The 21,050-nt window shown below is 48.8% G+C and overlaps 2 protein-coding genes across 2 annotated transcripts in view; both read right to left on the bottom strand.

The window, feature by feature from the left end:
- Window positions 1-293: 293 nt before the first annotated feature.
- Window positions 294-4,051, bottom strand: GPR150 (G protein-coupled receptor 150). Its single transcript, XM_038765566.1, has 3 exons — window positions 3,835-4,051; window positions 1,139-2,209; window positions 294-1,030 (listed from the first exon to the last, which is right to left on the bottom strand). Exons 2-3 carry the CDS (start codon window positions 2,187-2,189, stop codon window positions 492-494), a joined length of 1,590 nt encoding a protein of 529 aa, XP_038621494.1. The 5' UTR covers window positions 2,190-2,209; window positions 3,835-4,051; the 3' UTR covers window positions 294-491.
- Window positions 4,052-10,786: 6,735 nt separating this feature from the next.
- ARSK (arylsulfatase family member K) overlaps window positions 10,787-21,050 on the bottom strand; it is a 39,564-nt gene continuing 29,300 nt past the window's right edge. Inside the window, exons 7-8 of the mRNA XM_038765916.1 lie at window positions 14,868-15,089; window positions 10,787-11,400 (exon numbers count right to left, since the gene is read on the bottom strand). Coding sequence (XP_038621844.1) covers window positions 11,120-11,400; window positions 14,868-15,089 — 503 coding nt within the window. The 3' untranslated portion in view covers window positions 10,787-11,119. The remainder of the gene's footprint in view (window positions 11,401-14,867; window positions 15,090-21,050) is intronic.

Raw genomic sequence — 21,050 nt, 5'->3', positions numbered from 1 at the left:
CCTTCCAGTCCCCGACCTCCTCGTGGGGAGCCAAGGAGGGGGCTGTGGGGGCCATTTCCTAATACATCCTCCGGCTCCCTCCCTCCAGATGCCCATTGGCGGAGGTGGGAAGAGGGAAGGAATGCAGTGGGGGAAGAGGGAAGGAATGGGGGGGAGAGAAGGAGGCAGGAAGGAGGATGCGCCGGTGAAAGCCCTGCCTGCCATTCATTCATTCATTCATTCAATCGTATTTATTGAGCACTTACTGTGTGCAGAGCACTTTGCTAAGCACTTGGAAGGTACAATTCAGCAATAAAGCGAGACGATCCCTGCCCACAGTGGGTTTAGAGTCTAGAAGGGGACTACAGTCTAGAAGGGTTATTCCTACAGCCCACCCAGGGCCGCGTCCTTGTCCGTGTCCGGGGGGTGGGGGTGGGGGGGCGCAGGTCCAACCCCTCCCCCCTCGGCAGCCCCCAGGAGGGTCCGCTGGCCCCGAGGGTCTCTCCGGCCGCCTAGAAGATGCTCTGGCAGGAGCAGGAGGGCTGCCGGGGGGAGGGGGCCAGTCCTTGGGGGCGGCCGCGGCGCGGGTGAGGGTGTTGGTAGCGGAAGGGCCAGCGGCTTCGGTGGAAGGGCTGGACGCCCCCGGCCTCCTCGTCCTCCTCGTCCCGGGCCTGGTCCCGGTCCCGGGCCCCGGGCAGGCGGGGGCAGCGGGGGCGGCAGCAACAGCAGGATTCCAGCGGCCGCCGACGTCGTCGCCGTCGCCGGCCCCGGGGCTGGAAGAAGAGGCAGACGTAGGGGTCGAGGGCGCTGTGGGTGGCCACCACGATGTCCAGGGCGGCCGCCAGGCCCTCGCCCCCGGCCGGGGGTCCCGCCGCCCAGGCCGCCGCCAGCTCGGCCGTGAAGTAGGGCAGCTGGCAGGCCACGAAGAGCAGGGCGAGGGTCAGGGTCATGTGCAGGCTGCGCACCTTGGCCCGGGGGAGACTGGCCGGGGTCGGGGCCGGGGCCCGGGCAGGGGTCGGGGCTGGGCCCGGGGTCAGGGCTGCGGTTGGGTCTGGGGTCAAGGCAGGGTCCGGGGTCAGGGCTGGGGTTGGGCCCGGGGTCAGGGCTGGGGTCAGGGCTGGGCCTGGGGTCGGGGCTGGGCCCGGGGTCAGGGCTGGGCCTGGGGTCAGGGCCGAGGTTGGGCCCGGGGTCAGGGCTGGGCCTGGGGTCAGGGCCGAGGTTGGGCCTGGGGTCAGGGATGGCCCTGGGGTCAGGGCTGGGCCCGGGGTCGGGGCTGGGCTCAGGGTCAGGACCGGAGTCGGGGCCCGGGGCGGGGGGTCCCGGTTCCTGCTCGGCCTCGGGGCCCGGGCCACGCGCCCGCAGGCCACGGCCAGCACGGCCAACGGGGCGACGAGGCCGGCGGCCGCCCCGTAGACGGCGAGGAGCTGCACGGGCCAGCGCGGCCCGGGCCCGGGGCGGTCGCCGCACGGGGCCGCCGCCTCCGAGGAGGCCTCCGGGCTGCCCCGGGCCCCGTGGCGGGCGAGCAGGGCCGGGGGCAGGGCGAGCAGCAGGGCGAGCAGCCAGGCCAGGGCGGCCAGGGCGCGGGCGGGCAGGGGCGGGCCGCGGGGCCGGCGCTCCAGGGCCAGCAGGGCCAGCAGGGCCAGCATGAGGGCCGGGGCCACGACCCCCGAGGCCCGCACCAGCCGCAGCACGAGGCAGGAGGCCGACTCCGACGGACTCCCCCCGGGGTCCCCCCCGGACCCTCCCCCGGACCACCCGGCCAGCAGCTGCGGGACCACCCGGCCCCCGCACAGGTAGAGGTCGGCCAGGGCCAGCTGCGCCAGCCCCAAGTCCAGCCCCCGGGACCCCCGGGACCCCCGGCCCCGGCCGACCCAGGCCCCCACGCCCCCCAGGCGGGCCAGCAGAGCCGCGTTGCCCACCGCGGCCGCCGCCAGCACCAGCCCCAGCGACACCAGACGGCCACCCCCCAACGCCCGCCGGGGACCGCCAGGAACAGGAGGAGGGGACGGACGAGGAGCACGAGGAGGAGGAGGACCAGGAGGCCCCGGAGGAGGAGGAGGAGGAGGAAGAGCCGGAGGAGGAAGAGGAGGAGGAGGAGGTGTGAGGGCCCGCCAGGAACCCGCCTCCCCAGACCAGGCGGATGCGTTAAGGCCCCGGCCCAGCAGCAGGACGATGGAGAGGTTGCGGCCCGGCCCGAAGGGGTCCTCCATCTCCAGCGGAGGGGAACGGCCTGCAGACAGACACACAGACACACACCCACACACCCAGACAGACATCCAGAGACGGGTGGGGACGGGCACACCAGCACACACAAAGAGAGAAGACGCGGTGGATTAGGAAGGGGGACAAAAGAGGGGAGACAGCAACAAGACAGGTTAGACAGGGAGAGAGAAAGGATGAGTAGAAATGGGCAGAGAGAAAGACAGAGGGTGAGTAGAAATGGGGAGAGAGAGAGAAAGACACAGGATGAATAGAAATGGGGAGAGAGAGACAGCGGATGAGTAGAAATGGGGAGAGAGAGAAAGAATGAGTAGAAATGGGGAGAGAGACAGAATGAGTAGAAATGGGGAGAGAGAGAGAGACAGGATGACTAGAAATGGGGAGGAGAGACAGACGATGAGTAGAAATGGGAGAGAGAGACAGAATGAGTAGAAATGGGGAGAGAGAGAGACAGGATGATTAGAAATGGGGAGGAGAGACAGAGGATGAGTAGAAATGGGGAGAGGCAGAGAAAGAGACAGAATGAGTAGAAATGGGGAGAGAGAGAGAGACAGGATGAGTAGAAATGGGGAGAGAGAGAATGAGTAGAAATGGGGAGAGGGACAGGATGAGTAGAAATGGGGAGAGGGACAGGATGAGTAGAAATGGGGAGAGAGGCAGAGGATGAGTAGAAATGGGGAGAGAGAGAATGAGTAGAAATGGGGAGACAGGATGAGTAGAAATGGGGAGAGAGGATGAGGAGAAATGGGGGAGAGAGAGAGACAGGATGAGTAGAAATGGGGAGGAGAGACAGGATGAGTAGAAATGGGGAGAGAGAGAAAGGGGATGAGTAGAAATGGGGAGATAGGATGAGTAGAAATGGAGAGAAGGACGGGATGAGTAGAAATGGGGAGAGAGAGAGAGAGAATGAGTAGAAATGGAGAGGGAGAGGGAGAGACAGGTAGAGACGGTAGAGGCAGAGGAGAGAGAGACAGTGAGGGAGAGAAAGGTTAGAAAGGGGGAGAGTTTAGAAAGAGAAGGGAGAGAGAGAAAGATTAGCAAGGGAAGGAGAGGGCGACAGAGAAGATAGAGGGAGAGGGATAGAGAGAGATTAGAAAGAAGAGAGGGAGAGAGATGGAGAGTAGAAAGGGAAGGTGCGAGCGGCAGTGACAAAGAGGGGCAAGGAGACGGATTAAAAAGGGAGAGAAAAAGTGGGAGACAGAAATTAGGAAGGGAAGGAGAGAGCGGCAAAGACAAAGAAGAGAGGGAGGGAGAGAGAGATTGGCGGCTGGCCCGCGGGGAGAGTCGGAGTCGGGGGGCGGCGAGGGGAGGAGGGTGAGGGGGACTGGAGGCCCTGGAGGCTCCGGCCTTGACAGTTCTCTTTTAGAGAAACTTTTCCCAAACGCACAGAGGGGCGGGGAATGGCGGCAACCCCCGGCATGGGACCCTCTAGGGGGGCTTCTCGGGGCCCACGGTGCTCTTTCCCGGGGCTCACCCACGCAGGCTTTCCCCTGCAGGGCAAGGGACACGGGACCGGCGGCGACCCTCAAACCGACGGGCCCGGGCCCCCGGCTGAGGGTGGGAAACCCGTCTACACCAGTGACAGCCCGGGGGCTGGGGGCCGGGGGCCAAGCCGGGGGGAGCCCAGTCACCCACCTGCAGTGCCCACCTGGGCGCCTAGGACAGTCCCACCGGCGGCAGCAGCAGCAGCAGCCTCGGGGCCACGCAGCAAGAGTCATCCACAGGACGAAGGGGTTGGGAACCCGGCTGGGCTCAATGGCCAATCAATCCGCTCAACCGCTCTCCTTCGGAGCCGGTGGTGTTCCGGGGAGATGGACCGCACCTTCCCTGCCCACTTTCAGTTCCGTTTCCAACAGATGGCGGGTTGCTAGGAGGAACGCCTCCATCCAACTTCAAAGGTGACTCAGAAGAGCCTCGAGCAGCCAAGTGGGTTTCTTTTTTTTAAAATTATTATTATTTTTTCAGCGCAGGAAAAGCAGAAAGGGGTTTAAACACGCGGCTGCCCCTGCTCTACCTTCCTCCCTCCCCACGCCCACCCCCCAATTCCTTCGGGGGCCACTGCGTCCGCGAGGGGAGGGAGGATGGGGGGAAAAAAAGCAGGGGAAGGGGCTGGAGTGAAAAAAGCCAGCAGCCCCCTGCCCCGAGAAGCAGCCTGGTTTAGTAGAAAGAAAATTCGTTTATTCAATCGTCTTCATGGAGCGCTTACTCTCTGCAAAGCGCTTGGGAGAGTACAGTATCATAATAGACACAATCCCTGCCCACAACGAGCTTAACAGTCTAAAGGGGGAGACAGATAGTGATGTAAATAAATGTAGAAAGAAATTTCGTTCATTCAATCGTCTTTATTGAGCGCTTACTCTCTGCAAAACGCTGTACTAAGCGCTTGGGAGAGTACAGCATCATAACAGACACAATCCCTGCCCACAACGAGCTTAACAGTCTAAAGGGGGAGACAGATAGTGATGTAAATAAATGTAGAAAGAAAATTCGTTCATTCAATCGTCTTTATTGAGCGCTTACTCTCTGCAAAACGCTGTACTAAGCGCTTGGGATAGTACAGTATCATAATAGACACAATCCCTGCCCACAACGAGCTTAACAGTCTAAAGGGGGAGACAGATAGTGATGTAAATAAATGTAGAAAGAAAATTCGTTCATTCAATCGTCTTTATTGAGCGCTTACTCTCTGCAAAGCGCTGTACTAAGCGCTTGGGAGAGTACAGTATCATAATAGACACATTCCCTGCCCACAACGAGCTTAACAGTCTAAAGGGGGAGACAGATATAGATGTAAATAAATGACAGATATAATAATAATAATAGTGGTATTTGTTAAGCGCTTACTATGTGCCAAGCACTGTTCTAAGCACTGGGGTGGATACACGGTCATCAGGTTGTCCCACATCTTTTAGACTGTGAGCCCACTGTTGGGTAGGGACTGTCTCTATATGTTGCCAACTTGTACTTCCCAAGCGCTTAGTACAGTGCTCTGCACACAGTGAGTGCTCAATAAATATGATTGATTGATTGATTATTCCCCATTTTACAGATGAGATAACTGAGGCCCAGAGAAGTTAAATGACTTACTCAAAGTCACACAGCAGACAAGTGGCAGGGCCGGGATTAGAATGTGCATAGAGAAGCAGCGTGGCTCAGTGGAAAGAGCAAGGGCTTGGGAGTCAGAGGTCCTGGGTTCTAATCCCGACTCTGCCACTTCATTCATTCATTCATTCATTCAATGGTATTTATTGAGCACTTACTGTGTGCACAGCACTGTACTAAGCACTTGGGAAGTACAAGTTGGCAACATATAGAGACGGTCCCTACCCAACAACGGGCTCACAGTCTAGAAGGGGGAGACAGACCACAAAACAGAACATGTGGACAGGTATCAAGTCATCAGAATAAATAGACGTAAAGCTAGATGCACATCATTAACAAAATAAATAGAAGAGTAAATATGTACAAGTAAAATAGAGTAATAAATCTGTACAAACATATACAGGTGCTGTGGGGAGGGGAAGGAGGTAGGGTGGGTAGATGGAGAAGAGGAGAGGAAAAAGGGGGCTCAGTCTGGGAAGGCCTCCTGGAGGAGGTGAGCTCTCAGTAGGGCTTTGAAGGGAGGAAGAGAGCTAGGTTGGCGGATGTGCGGAGGGAGGGCATTCCAGGCCCGGGGGGTGAGGTGGGCCGGGGGTCGACGGCGGGACAGGCGAGAACGAGGCCTAACGGTGAGGAGATTAGCGGCAGAGGAGCGGAGGGTGCGGGCTGGGCTGGAGAAGGAGAGAAGGGAGATGAGGTAGGAGGGGGCAAGGGGATGGACAGCCTTGAAGCCGAGAGTGAGGAGTTTCTGCCTGATGCGTAGGTTGACTGGTAGCCACTGGAGATTTTTGAGGAGGGGAGTAACATGTCCAGAGCGTTTCTGCATAGAGATGATCCGGGCAGCAGCATGAAGTATAGACTGAAGTGGGGAGAGACAGGAGGATGGGAGATCAGAGAGGAGGCTGATGCAGTAATCCTGTCAGGATAGGATGAGAGATTGAACCAGCAAGGTAGCAGTTTGGATGGAGAGGAAAGGGCGGATCTTGGCGATGTTGCGGAGGTGAGACCGACAGTTTTTGGTGACGGATTGGATGTGAGGGGTGAACGAGAGAGCAGAGTCGAGGATGACACCAAGGTTGCGGGCTTATGAGATGGGAAGGATGGTAGTGCCGTCTACAGTGACGGGAAAGTCAGGGAGAGGGCAGGGTTTGGGAGGGAAGATAAGGAGTTCGGTCTTGGACATATTGAGTTTTAGGTGGTGGGCAGACATCCAGATGGAGGTGTCCTGAAGGCAGGAGGAGAGCCGAGCCTGAAGGGAGGGAGAGAGAGCAGGGGCAGAGATGTAGATTTGGGTGTCATCAGCCTAGAGATGATAGTCGAAGCCGTGGGAGCGAATGAGGTCACCAAGGGAATGAGTGTAGGTAGAGAACAGAAGGGGACCAAGAACTGACCCTTGAGAAACCCCTACAGTAAGGGGAGGGGTGGGTCAGGGGGAGGAAGAGCCAGCAAAGGAGACTGAGAATGAACGGCCGGAGAGATAAGAGGAGAACCAGGAGAGGACGGAGTCTGTGAAGCCAAGGTTGGACAATTGTCACACTTGTCAGCTATGTGACTTTGGGCAACTCGCTTAACTTCTCTGTGCCTCAGTTACCTCAGCTGTCAAAGGGGGATTAAGACTGTGAGTCCCATGTAGGACAACCTGATTACCTTGTATCCCCCCCAGTGCTTAGAACAGTGCTTGGCACATGGTAAGCGCTTTACAAATGCCATCATTATTATTATTATTATTATTATTATTATTATTATTATTATGTGCTGTGGGGCTGGGAGGGGATGGATAAAGGAGGATGAGACTAAAAGACAGGAGATCCATGTTCAAACCCCCTGTGTAACCTCAGAAAAATCATTCAATATTTCTATGCCTCAGTTTCCTCACCTGTAAAATCCATCGATTGTAGTTTTTGAGCACTTACTTTGTGCCGAGCACTGTACTGCTTGGGAGAGTACACTATGACAGAGTGGGTGGACACGTTCCCTGCCCACAAGGAGCTTACAGTCTAGTGGGGGAGACAGACCTTCATCAAACCCTCGAGGTTGGGCAATAGACACGTTCCCTGCCCACAGGGAGCTTACAGACTAGTGGGGGAGACAGACCTTCATCAAACCCTCGAGGTTGGGCAATAGACACGTTCCCTGCCCACAAGGAGCTTACAGACTAGTGGGGGAGACAGAACTTCATCAAACCCTCAAGGTTGAGCAATAGACACATTCCCTGCCCACAGGGAGCTTACAGTCTAGGGGGGGAGACAGACCTTCATCAAACCCTTGAGGTTGAACAAGTCCAGCATCCGAACCCGGCTAACGTCGTGGGGGCCCCAAGCCTGGATCTGTAAAATGAGGATTAAATATCTGTTCTCCCTCCCCCTTAGACTGTAAATGCCAAGTTGGACATGGGCTGTGTCCTGTCTGATATCTTGCCTTTCACCCCCCTTCTCAAAAATTCTCCAGTGGTTGCCTCTCCACCTCTGTATCAAACCCAAAACTCCTCACCATTGGCTTTGAAGCAGTCCATCACCTCACCCCCTCCTGCTTTACCTTGCTTCTCTCCTTCTCCAACCCAGCCCACACACTTCACTCCTCTGGTTGCCGCTAACCTCACTGGGCCTCCATCTCGCCCGTCTCGCCACCGACCCCCGGCCCATGTCGTGCTTCTGTCTTGGAACGCCCTCCCTCCTCAAATCCACCAGGCAGTTATTCTCCCCAACTTCAAAGCTTTATTGAAGGCACATCTCCTCCAAGAGGCCTTTCCAGACTAAACCCCACTTTTCCTCATCTCCCACTCCCTTCTGCATCACCCTAAAAGCTCCCTTTGTGCTTCCCTCTAGCCCCTAGCCCCATAGCACACAGGTATATATTCTGTAGTGCTGTGGGGCTATGGTGTTATTTGATGTCCCCCCATCTTACCTCCTTCCCTTCCCCACAGCACCTGTATATATGTATATATGTTTGTACATATTTATTACTCTATTTATTTATTTTACTTGTACATATCTATTCTATTTATTTTGTTAGTATGTTTGGTTTTGTTCTCTGTCTCCCCCTTTTAGACTGTGAGCCCACTGTTGGGCAGGGACTGTCTCTATATGTTGCCAATTTGTACTTCCCAAGAGCTTAGTACAGTTCTCTGCACACAGTAAGCGCTCAATAAATACGATTGATGATGATGATGATGATGTCTGTCTCCCCACTCTAGACTGTGGGCAGGAATTGTCATTATTTATTGTTGTTTTGTAATAATAATAATAATAATGGCATTTATTAAGCGCTTACTATGTGCAAAGCACTGTTCTAAGCGCTGGGGAGGTCACAAGGTGATCAGGTTGTCCCAAGGGGCTCACAGTCTTAATCCCCATTTTACCGATGAGGTAACTGAGGACCAGAGAAGTTAAGCGACTTGCCCAAAGTCACACAGCTGACAAGTGGCAGAGCCAGGATTTGAACGCCTGACCTCTGACTCCAAAGCCCGTGCTCTTTCCATTGAGCCACGCTACTTTCCCAAGTGCTTAGTACAGTGCTCTGTACACAGTAAGCACTTAATGAATATCACTGAATGAATGAATGCATTTATCCGAGTGATTAACAAATTCCGTCATTATTATTACCGCACCTCTAGCCAAGTGGCCCTGACTTGCCAGTTCTGGGCTCTGCTGTTGATGCTCATATCCCAGGCAGCAGGGGGGTGATGCACACATCTAGGACACTGCAAATGCCTTGGGGAGCCTCACCCCATTTACAAAGTCAGCTCCATATTTCATCTTGAACTCCTCTTTTAGATTACCCCCACGCCGAAGCAAAAGCTCTTCACCCAAAGGGATCCTGAGATCCACCCTTTTTTCCTCCTCACCTCCGGGAGAGCTGAATGTAGAACTGGCTTTTTAAAAAAATTGCATTTGTTAATCGATTAATCAATCAATGAATGGCATTTATTGAGCACTTGCTATCATCATCATCATCATCAATCGTATTTATTGAGCGCTTACTATGTGCAGAGCACTGTACTAAGCGCTTGGGAAGTACAAATTGGCAACATATAGAGACTGTCCCTACCCAACAGTGGGCTCACAGTCTAAAAGTGAAGAGCCCTGTACTGAATACTTGGGAGCACACAACAGAATTGGCAGACACCTTTCCCGCCCATAATGAGCATTTTAAGGTCTGTGTCCAAAGCGTTGTACAGTGGGGTAGGTACAAACTAGTCAGTTTGGGCACAGTTCATGCCCCACATGGGGCTCACAGTATTAACCCCCATTTTAGAGGTGAGGGAACTGAGGCAGAGAGAAGTGAGGTAACCTGCCCACCGTTGTGCAGCTTTTAAGTGGCAGAACTGGAATAAGAACCCTGGTCCTTCGGACTCCCACGCCCGTGCTCTATCCACTAAGGCGTGCTGTTTCTCACAGGTTTATTCACAAGAAACCACGACCACAATGTCAAATAACCTCATCTGTAGGAAGAGTCCTGTCCGGGATAAGGACGATCTCTGGAACTCTGAAAGCCCCAGGTTTCTCACAGGTTTATTCACAAGAAACCACGACCATAATGTCAAATAACCTCATCTGTACATAGAGTTCTGTCTGGGATTAGGACAATCTCTGGAACCCTGAAAGCCCCAGGTTCCTGAAACCAGATACCTCACTGATCTCCAATTATGTATGGCCCAGCCCGCACGCATCACTCTTTTAGCACCAATTTATTCAATCAACTGTTGCCAAATTGTACTTTCCAAGCACTTAGTACAATGCTCTGCACACAGTAAGCGCTCAATAAACACGATTGAATGAATGAATTACCTGTATATATGTATATATAGTTGTACATATTTATTACTCTATTTATTTATTTTACTTGTACATATCTATCCTATTTATTTTGTTGGCATGTTTGGTTTTGTTCTCTGTCTCCCCCTTTTAGACTGTGAGCCCACTGTTGGGTAGGGACTGTCTCTATATGTTGCCAATTTGTACTTCCCAAGCGCTTAGTACAGTGCTCTGCACATAGTAAGCGCTCAATAAATACGATTGATGATGATGATGATGATGAACTGTATTTATTCAGTGCTTCCTGGGTGCAGAGGACCGTATTAAGCGCTTGGGAGAGCCTCACAGAACACAGTAGAATAGTCCATCACTTTTCTCATTGCCAAAGTCTTATGAAAATTACATTTCCAAGGGACCGTCCCTGACTAAGCCCTCATTTCCTCTATTCCCTTCTGTATCACCCTTACACTTGGAGATGTACCCTTTATTCACTCTTCCCTGAGTTCCACAAGAAGGTTACAGTCTACAGGGCCATCTGAGTTCACTCACAGGTCATCAGTGAATGTGACTGAACAGGCTGACAAAATAATTCGAAGCATAAAGTAGGTTCCACTTGGTTAATCCACACCTAGTATTTAGGAAAAACATGTTTCATCCAAGTAACAACTGAGACATGGTTGAAAAATGACACACAGGTTGTTGAATATTTTTATTTAAATATTTTATGACCATAAATAAACTCTGCTCGATGAATAGTTACAGATATTTTTCTATTATCCAGAGGAAATTGACTTTGTATTCCAGCCTTTATCTTTTCCACTTCTTCTTGATTTCTGTTTTGCATTTAACACCAACCATTTTAAGATGGCATTATTTCTGATAACATGTAACTGCAGGCACTAAAATATTGTTTGTGAGAATGCAGAGATCAAAAAAAGATACAAAAATACTTCAAAGGACAATCATTTTCACTTAGTACATACATTTATAAGTCAACATTAAAGTCCAAATATCAAAATATATTTATAAAAGTGAATATAAAAATATAGGTCTGACTTGTTGCTTTTTTATAGATTGGGGTTAGTTTTAAGCCACCGATCAATTGCACTTTCATACTTCGTTGGTTCTTTCTGCCAGTCCTGATGCCACCTAAGGTTTGCTATAATGTCTGAGTAGTTGTGTCCTACGCTTTGTTTCCAAATAATAAACTGTTCCTTGTTGTACCGGTGGACAGAAGCAGAAACTCTGGGGTAGTTTACAATAGAACGAAGTTTCTGGTCCAAAGAACGAGTGACTTCTGGAAATGCCGTAGCCACATTTGCTAGCTCGTCTGGATCGGTAGAAAGATCTGAAAAAGGAAGGTGAGAAGCTAGTTAAAAATCATATGGATAGGGATAATGGTTCGAGATAAATAGTGAGCAGAGAAAAAGGCCCAACAGGGAGAGAGGCAGTGAGAGAGGCACAAAGAGAGAGGAAAACCCACACTCAACCACCTCCTTTAATCCAGTACTATGTATTGAGTGCTTGCTGTGTACAGAGTACTGTACTAAGCGCTTGGGGGAGTACCACAGAGCTAGTAGACATGATCTGTGCCCTTTTCAGGTACTCTGTACACATACCTTCGCATATATTCTTTCATATATATTTGCATGCACATATACATATCCTTATATTCATTTATAGGCCAACACCCACTTTTGCACACATGCACACACACCCTCACACAAACAGACACACACACAGTATCTTTTTCTTGCTCCTGTTTTGCAGAAGCGAGAGAGAGAAGCAGCAGCAGGGATTGGTTTCTCCCACCCGCACTGGCAGCCCAGCCCCCAGCTCCAGTTCGGAGATTTTTCCGCAGCTCTTCCTGCCAGGGCTGTTCCCTAAGGTTCCTGGCTTGAGAAAACTCACCCAGCCCCATCAGTCCGTCAGTGCTATTGATTGAGTGCTTCCTGTGTGCAGAGCACTGCACTGGGAGAGTACAATGCAACATAGTTGGTAGATATGTGCCCTGCCCACAAAGGGCTTACAGTCTAGAGTCTAGACTGGAGTCTACAGTGGAGAGCTCACAGTCTAGCCTCTGGGCCCCTGAAAGTTCAGAGCAGGCCCACAGAATGGCAGTGGTAATTCCTGCCCGGATCAAAATTCTGGGGAAAAGGAGACATATCTCTCTCCTCTTTCTCCTCCCTCTACTCTCCCCCTCTCTCCATGTCTCTCTCCTCTCCTCCCCCTCTCATTTCTCTCCCCATCTCTATTTCTATCCCCCTTCTCTCCCATCTCTTTCTCCTCCTCCCCAATCTCTCTCCTTCCCCCTTTCTATTTCTCTCCCTCCCCTCCCTCTTTTTCTCTCTCCCTTCTTTCTGTCTTTCCCCCCTTACCTCTATTTCTGTCTCTCCCCTCTATTTCTCTCTCTCTTCCCCTTTCCTCCCTCCCCTGGCTGCCAGCCAGCAATCCTGTGCTTAACAGCAAACCTCAGAGGGTCGCGTGTCACCAGCCGGCTGCGTGTCTAACCCCCTTGCTCTAATCTGGCACCCAGAGCAGAGCCAGAAAAGCTTGTGAGCCGCATTGATCATCATCATCATCAATCGTATTTATTGAGCGCTTACTATGTGCAGAGCACTGTACTAAGCGCTTGGGAAGTACAAATTGGCAACATATAGAGACAGTCCCTACCCAACAGTGGGCTCACAGTCTAAAAGATCTTTGACATGAACAGATACAGAGTTGGTCATTATGTTCCTCTTTAGCCTGGAATTTCCTCTGCACTCTACCCCTCAGGACGCTTGGCGAGGGAGACGGAATTCAGGAGGAATCCTGAAAATGAGTAGCTGGCAAATCGGTGGCAAAGATCAGCAGCTGCTGTCTCCTGGCCCTGTGGCACAGAACTGGAATTCCGAGCCGTAAATGGGTCCTGCACCTACAAAAACCTCACGTGCATTTTATAGGGTGCGGCAACCCTGCCCACTTATTCCTTTGTTGCACTCCTTGCCCCGACAGCCTTGGGACTGGCGGGGGGACAAGCGAGTGTGGAAGAATTGGGCAAACCACCATCGCTTCAACTCATTCTTCCATGGGGCTCCTCGGTCCCGAGGTCTGAAAGATGGGACTGAGGCTCATCGCTCACTCACAGGAGACTCCATCGCATCTTAGTAGAGCGCTTCGTAGAGTGCTGAGCACAGGGTAAGCACTTAGCATATAGCATGAACAACATTTTATTTTGCTACCCGCCCCCGCCCTAATTGGTCCGGCGCCCTTTTTGTCCACGATAACAGTGTCTGATAAACTCTGCTGTATTTTTGTATGTATCTTTAATGTATGCATTTATATGTCTCTATATGTTGCCAACTTGTACTTCCCAAGCGCTTAGTACAGTGCTCTGCACACAGTAAGCGCTCAATAAATACGATTGATTGATTAATGTCTGTCTTCTCCTCTAGATGTGAGGGCCAAGGACATGTCTACCATGTTCCCCCTTCTAGACTGTGAGCCCACTGTTGGGTAGGGACTGTCCCAATATGTTGCCGACTTGTACTTCCCAAGCGCTTAGTACAGTGCTCTGCACACAGTAAGTGCTCAATAAATACAATTGACTGATTGATTGATTGATTACCATCTCTGTGGCACTGACTCTCCCAAGAGCTTAGTATAGTGCTCTGCACACAGTAAGCACTCAACAAATACCACTGACTGAACCGGAGAGAGATGTCTAAATCTTAGGTATATTCCGAAGTCGCCCACTGCCTGGCAACTCTCAAATATATATATCATCATCATCATCATCATCAATCGTATTTATTGAGCGCTTACTATGTGCAGAGCACTGTACTAAGTGCTTGGGAAGTACAAATTGGCAACATATAGAGACAGTCCCTACCCAACAGTGGGCTCACAGTCTAAAAGGGGGAGACAATATATATATATATGTATATATATGTGTGTGTGTATATATATGTATATATATATTTATATGTATATTTATATTTGTATGTATATAGGTATATATGTGTAAATATAAATATATTATATATTATAAATATATTATATATTATATATTGTATATATTTATATACATATAGCAGAGCCTCTTCTGTTTCACCCTTGCACTTGGATTTGCACCCTTTACTCATCCCTCCCTCAGCCCCACGGCACTTATGTGCAGTTCCGTAATTTATTAATATTCATGTCTGTATCTCCCTCAAGATTGCATGCACGACGTGGGCAGGGAACACGTCTACCAACTCTTTTATAGTGTACTCTCCCACAGTAAGCACTCAATAAATACGACATTGATTAACTTTGTACTCTCCCAAGCACTCAGCACACTGCTCCGCACATAGTAAGGGCTCAATCAATACCACTGATGACGAACAGATGATGAAACTGAGGGCTGGAGAAGCTAAGTGACGTGCCCAGGACTCACAGGCAGGTGTTCTCATCCCCAGGCCCGAGTTCTTTCCATTAGCCCGCGGTGCTTCTCAGTAGACGTCCATGCTTTCCCCTTCTCCCCCTGCCCCTCCCCGAAATATGAGGGCCATCCCTCTTATATGCTGGACCTCGCCCCTCCCGTCCACTCTTCGCTGTGTCCTCCCTTTCCAATCTTCTCCAGGTGCCTCCCATCCCTGTACCTCGGTGTGTCTGAGTGCGGAGATCAGTGGGAATCTACGTCTGGGAAGAGGTCTCTGACTTGATACCAAACACTCAAGCAGTGGTATCTCTCGAGCGCTTACTACGTGCAGAGCACTGTCCGACGTGCTTATTATACTCGGAGGCGGCCTGGGTTCCTTTCTGGCTTTCGAAAGGAGTCAGCTCACTTACCAAACAGTTGCGATAATGAAGTGCCGTCCGTGTAGGCGATGTATTTCCATTTGCCAGCTCGCAGCATATAGCTGGAAGCGTTCACATTACAGCCGTGGAACTCGCTCAGAACCCACGGAGGGCGTGGGTTTGGGGATGAAGTGTCAGATTTAGACTCCTCGGAGGACAGCGGGAGCAAAGAGTATCCACTCAGATTGCGAGGGGCAGGAACTCCGGCTATATCTAGGCGACAACAACGCATTGATTTTGATCATCTTTCATCCACGCGCTGGTTCAGTGCATTTTTCCAGAGAGTCCGTGGCAGTTCAGGACAATTAAAACATTTTCCATTTTTCACATCAGCCCTCTCGGGGAAAATTATACTTATTACTGGAAAAATAACTGCTTCGGCTATTTAGCTACGTTTTTATTATCTAGAAGAAGAGTATGATTAAGTCTTTCACGTTCTCAAAGTGCTTCACAATGGTTTACATTTGGAATTCCTGAAGACAACGGAGAATAAGATGGTCCCGTTTATATTGTACTTAAAATCAGGTAGCAAGGTATAGTGAATATACCGCTATTTCCTTAGAAACATATAGGGAAGCTCCACGATGTCTTGATCTTTATTTTAAAGTGAAGCGGCTTTTGTGCCAAGCTGTTTCTTCCAACCCCAATCCTACCCTTCGGCTCTGAATCTGACAGCAGAAGCAAAGATGAGAGGCAACTGCAGAACTGAGACACAGACTGTTTTAACATCAGAGCTGGCAAAGGCTGTAGCCGCAAAGACCCACGGTTCCCCTGAGATATTTTCACGAGAGGTGGCATTTCTTCCAGACCCCGGCAGAGGATAAATAAGGCTACCGAATCACATTTTCCCAGGCAGTGACTCAGTGTGTCGGCTCGGTAGCTAGCACGTGCATCTTGAAAGCCATGAGGTAGGGGCGTTATTTTTTCATTTTCCCAGGGACCGTGGCTATGCGAAGAAGGAGTTTTTAAAAACTACATCACCTGCGACTTAAAATGTTTTCGAAATGAATCACCATTGGGTTCTACACTCGCTCTTTCGCCCAGAAAAATCAATTTGAAATGGATGCTGTGACTGCTTGAAGTGTTCCCCCTCAGGATGGGAGCCCATGAGCTTAACAGAAACAAAATTAAATGAAAAAAAGAAAATTACTTTCCCTTGAATTCTAGAAGCTGAAAGACCAAGTCAGAAAACTAAAAACCGGCACAGCTCCCGACTCAGGCAAACCAGGTAGCTATCGTCAACCAACCGACCAACGGTGTTTATTGTGTGGCTTCTGAGTACAGAGCACTGCACGAAGCGCTTAAGAGAGTACAACAAAACACGTATTTCCTACCCTCAAGGAGCTTACACTCTATCATTATGAGACTGTGAGTTCACTGTGGGCAGGGAATCTGTCTGTTTATTGTTATACTGTACTCTCCCAAACACTTAGTACAGTGCTTTGTACAATCAATCAATCGTATTTATTGAGCTCTTACTGTGTGCAGAGCACTGTACTAAGCGCTTGGGAAGTACAAGTCGGCAACACATAGAGACGGTCCCTACCCAACAGCGGGCTCACAGTCTAGAAGGGGGAGACAGAGAACAAAACCAAACATACTAACAAAATAAAATAAATAGAATAGACATCATCATCAATTGTATTTATTGAGCGCTTACTGTGATAGATATGTACAAGATAAATAAATAAATAGAGTAATACAAACATATATACATATATATGTATATATATACATACACACATACATACATATACATACATATACATATATGTGTGTGTATGTATATATATACATATACATATATACATACACACATATATATACATATGTATATATGTTTGTATATGTATGTATGCATATATACATACACACACATATATATACAAATACATATATGTACATATATATGTATATGTATATATACATACACACATACATACATATACACACATATACATATATATGCATATGTTTGTACATATTACTCTCTTTATATACATACATATACACATACATACATACACATATGTGTATATATGTGTGTACGTATATATACATATACATATATATATGCATATATACACACATATGTATACATGTTTGTATATGTATGTATGTGTGTATGTATATATACATATACATATGCATATATATGTATGTGTATATATATACATACACACATACACATACATATACATATATATGTATATATGTTTGTATGTGTGTATGTGTGTATATATATACATACACACATACACATATACATGTATATGTGTATATATATACATACACACATACACATACATATACATATATATATGTATATATGTTTGTACATATTACTCTCTCTATATACATATGCATATATGTATGTATATGTATATGTGTGTATGTATATATGTACATACACACATATATACATATATACACACATATGTATACATATATATACATATATATTGTACACAATAAGTACTCAATAAATACGATGGAATAAATGAACTGAAATTCCATGAGCAACAACTAAATGCTGCAAAAAACCTAGAACTGAACAGTCATAAAGGCCATCCCTATCAAAGGAGCAAAATCTATGATAAAAGAGGAAAGGAAAATAGTGCAAGGGAGAGGCGGCTGCTTTAATATCGCGCCCTCAGAGTGCTTACTCTGAAACGTCTCTGCCAGATATATATATATATATATATACACATACACACATATATACATATACATATATACACACATATGTACACATATATATACATATATATTGTACACAATAAGTACTCAATAAATACGATGGAATAAATGAACTGAAATTCCATGAGCAACAACTAAATGCTACAAAAAACCTAGAACTGAACAGTCATAAAGGCCATCCCTATCAAAGGAGCAAAATCTATGATAAAAGAGGAAAGGAAAATAGTGCAAGGGAGAGGCGGCTGCTTTAATATCGCGCCCTCAGAGTGCTTACTCTGAAACGTCTCTGCCAGATATATATATATATATATATATATATATATATATATATATATATATATATATACACATACACACATATATACATATACATATATACACACATATGTACACATATATATACATATATATTGTACACAATAAGTACTCAATAAATACGATGGAATAAATGAACTGAAATTCCATGAGCAACAACTAAATGCTACAAAAAACCTAGAACTGAACAGTCATAAAGGCCATCCCTATCAAACGAGCAAAACCTATGATAAAAGAGGAAAGGAAAATAGTGCAAGGGAGAGGCGGCTGCTTTAATATAGCACCTTCAGAGTGCTTACTCTGAAATGTCTCCGCCAGATCTAGGAGAATGAGTCGTGGGGGTCGTTTTGGGCATGGTCAGGACTCTGGGGGCTGGGCAAGAGCTTAGAACAGTGCTCTGCACACAGTAAGTGCTTAATAAATGCCATTAAAAAAAAAAAAAAAGAGAGAGGCAGGCCAGAGACCCCCACAAAGGCTCAAGAGACCCTGTCAAAGATGGAGAGGGGGGAAAGAGCGAAGAGGTAGGCCCTTTTAGGCCAGAGCCCTGCTCCACTGCTCCCCAGGGGAACTGCCAAGGACGGGTGGATTCCGAAAGTGAGTTCTAGAGAACCTCTCCCTACCTCCAAGCTAGCCGAAAAGCCAGGCTGATGCCATCCTCTGGACTGTAAGCTCGTTGTGGGCAGAGCATGTGCCTACCACTCTGTTAGGTGGTACTCTCCCAAGAGCTTACTAGAGTGCTCTGTACATGGCAAGTGCTCAAGAATTATGATTGACTGATTGCCTGACCCACTTCCCGAAGAACTAAGCTAGCTTTTCCCACTCCAGGTGTTCCAAAATAAAGTTGAGTCCTACCCTTCTAGCCTGGAATCCCAATTTCCTCACCTATGGGCTTCTTTCCCCAGGTTTTGGGGTTCAGGGGCCCAGGCCCAGAGTCTCTTTTAATAGCTCTTGAAAGAGTCTAAGGGTCATCCAACCAACCCTGATGATGCAGGTGTTTGGGGGGCGCCAGGGAAGCTGATATTTTGCAACCCCAGAGCAAGAGAGGAATTCAGAGAGCAGAACTCTCTGCCACTCCACAAATCCCACTCCTTAAGCCGGTCATTACCCTGGAATTCTGCTGGAACGCCAAACCAAGGCCTCGTGGAGCAATTAAACCCTCCACCATCATTCTAGTAGCTCCTGAAATGATGGAGATGTGCTCTTTCAAGCCCACTCCTTGCACTGGGTGGTGAAATGATGCTTTCCAAACTGCTTGTGCTGGCCCTGATTGACAGTAGCAGAATACCACTTAGAGTATGAGCCCACGTGGGACAGGAGCTGTGACCAACCTAATTAACTTGTACCTATCCTAGTGGCTAAAACAGTGTCTGACACATAATAAGCGCTTAACAAATACATTTAAAAAACAAAACAAAACAAAAAAACCCCACCAGCATTCTGGTCAGGGGAAGGAGCAGGAGGGCACTGTAGATAGTGGGGGATTTCATTCAGGATACAAAGCAGGCCCAACCCCTGAAACCTTTTGGTACATGGCGATGTTTCTGCCTCGCACATCCTAGCTGACTGTTTCCTCACATCTCTTGCCTGTCCTTTCCCCCTCCATCAGCCTGGCTCTGAAGGAGAAGAGTGAGTAAGCTAATTGAGGACGCTAAAACCATCAGGCAAAAGGCCTCCTTCTCAAATTCTCTCTAGATTCCTGAGAAAACATTCTGAAGAACGGGAGAAAGTGAGAGGAAAACAACAACAACAACAATAACAATGTTGGCATTTGTTAAGCGCTTACTATGTGCAAAGCACTGTTCTAAGCGCTGGGGGGGGATACAAAGTGATCAGGTTGTCCCACGTGGGGTTCACAGTCTTAATCCCCACTTTACAGATGAGGTAACTGAGGCTCAGAGAAGTTAAGTGACTTGCCTAAGGTCACACAGCAGACATGTGACGGAGTCAGGATTCAAACCCACGAGCTCTGACTCCAAAGCCCGTGCTCTTTCCACTGAGCCACGCTGCTTCTCAGAGATTTTAAACCTCTGGGTTCAGTGTGGCCTACCGGATAGAGTACAGGCCTGGGAGCCAGAAAGACCTGGGTTTTAATCCCGGCTCCGCCACTGGTCTGCTGTGTGACCTTCGGTAAGTCACTTCACATCTTCTCTGCCTCAGTTCCCTCATCTGCAAAATGGGGATTAAGATCGTGAGCCCCATGTGGGACAGGGACTGCCTCCAATACGATTATTGTGTATCTACCTCAGCGCTTAGAACAGTGCCTGGCACACAGGAAGTGCTTAACAAATACCACAATCATTACTACTATTATTAGCAGATCGGCAATTCGAAGAGCCACCGCGGTACCATGCTTCAGACCGAACACCTACGGAGGTGTCATGCCGTCCAACCTTTTATATAGCTGCAAAACCTGGCCCCACTCCACAGGCCACCTACAGATTCCTGAAGCAGCTCCTTCAGCATCACTGCCGTGTCCCGCGTGACGTCAAAGTGGCAAGAAAAGATCGCACAACGGCAGAATCCTGGAACCGAGTCGGTTTACCGGCACTGAAGCCCTGTTTACTCGTCTTCAGGGTGGGACGTATGTGGAGAATGGATGACAACAGGTAGGGGGGACTGAGAAGGGGCACTCAAAACCAAAGGACACAGAGAAAACACGCTAAGGATGCAACAGAGCACGGGCTTCAGGCAGTGCATCTTCACAGGTTAGGAGGCAACTGTGTTTTAAAGACCCCCCTGTCACGCTGCAGTTGGGAAAGGAGCGGCTATTTTTGATATTATGGTAATTATTAGTCAGTCAATTGCATTTATTGAGAGCTTACTGTGTGCAGAGCACTGCACTAAGCACTTGGGCAAGTACAGTAAAACAATAAACAGACATATTCCCTGCCCAAAATGAGCTTAGAATCTAGAGCACTTGTTAAGTGCTTCCTATGTGTCAAGCACTGAACTAAGCACTGGGGTAGATACAAGCAAATTAGGTTGGACAGAGTGCATGTCCCACATGGGGCTCCCAGGCTTAATCCCCATTTGCTCACAGTCTTAATCCCTATTTTGCCGATGAGGTAAGTGAGGGCGTTAAGCGACTTTTCCAAGGTCACAGGGCAATCGACCGATTGTATTTATTGAGCGCTTACTGTGAGCGGAGCACTGTACTAA

The sequence above is a fragment of the Tachyglossus aculeatus genome, chromosome 23 (assembly GCF_015852505.1).
Source record: "Tachyglossus aculeatus isolate mTacAcu1 chromosome 23, mTacAcu1.pri, whole genome shotgun sequence".
In the NCBI taxonomy this organism is placed as follows: domain Eukaryota; kingdom Metazoa; phylum Chordata; class Mammalia; order Monotremata; family Tachyglossidae; genus Tachyglossus; species Tachyglossus aculeatus.
Note: the sequence above shows the minus strand (reverse complement) of the source record. Positions and strands in the feature narration are given on the sequence as shown.

What these genes read in the sequence shown, in the direction of transcription:
- GPR150 (XM_038765566.1), bottom strand. Translation starts at nt 2,189, where the DNA reads ATGGAGGACCCCTTCGGGCCGGGCCGCAACCTCTCCATCGTCCTGCTG. An exon ending in AACCTCGGCCCTGACCCCAG is followed by an intron (nt 1,031 to 1,138) that starts GCCCAGCCCTGA and finishes CCTTGACCCCAG; the next exon opens with ACCCAACCGCAGCCCTGACC.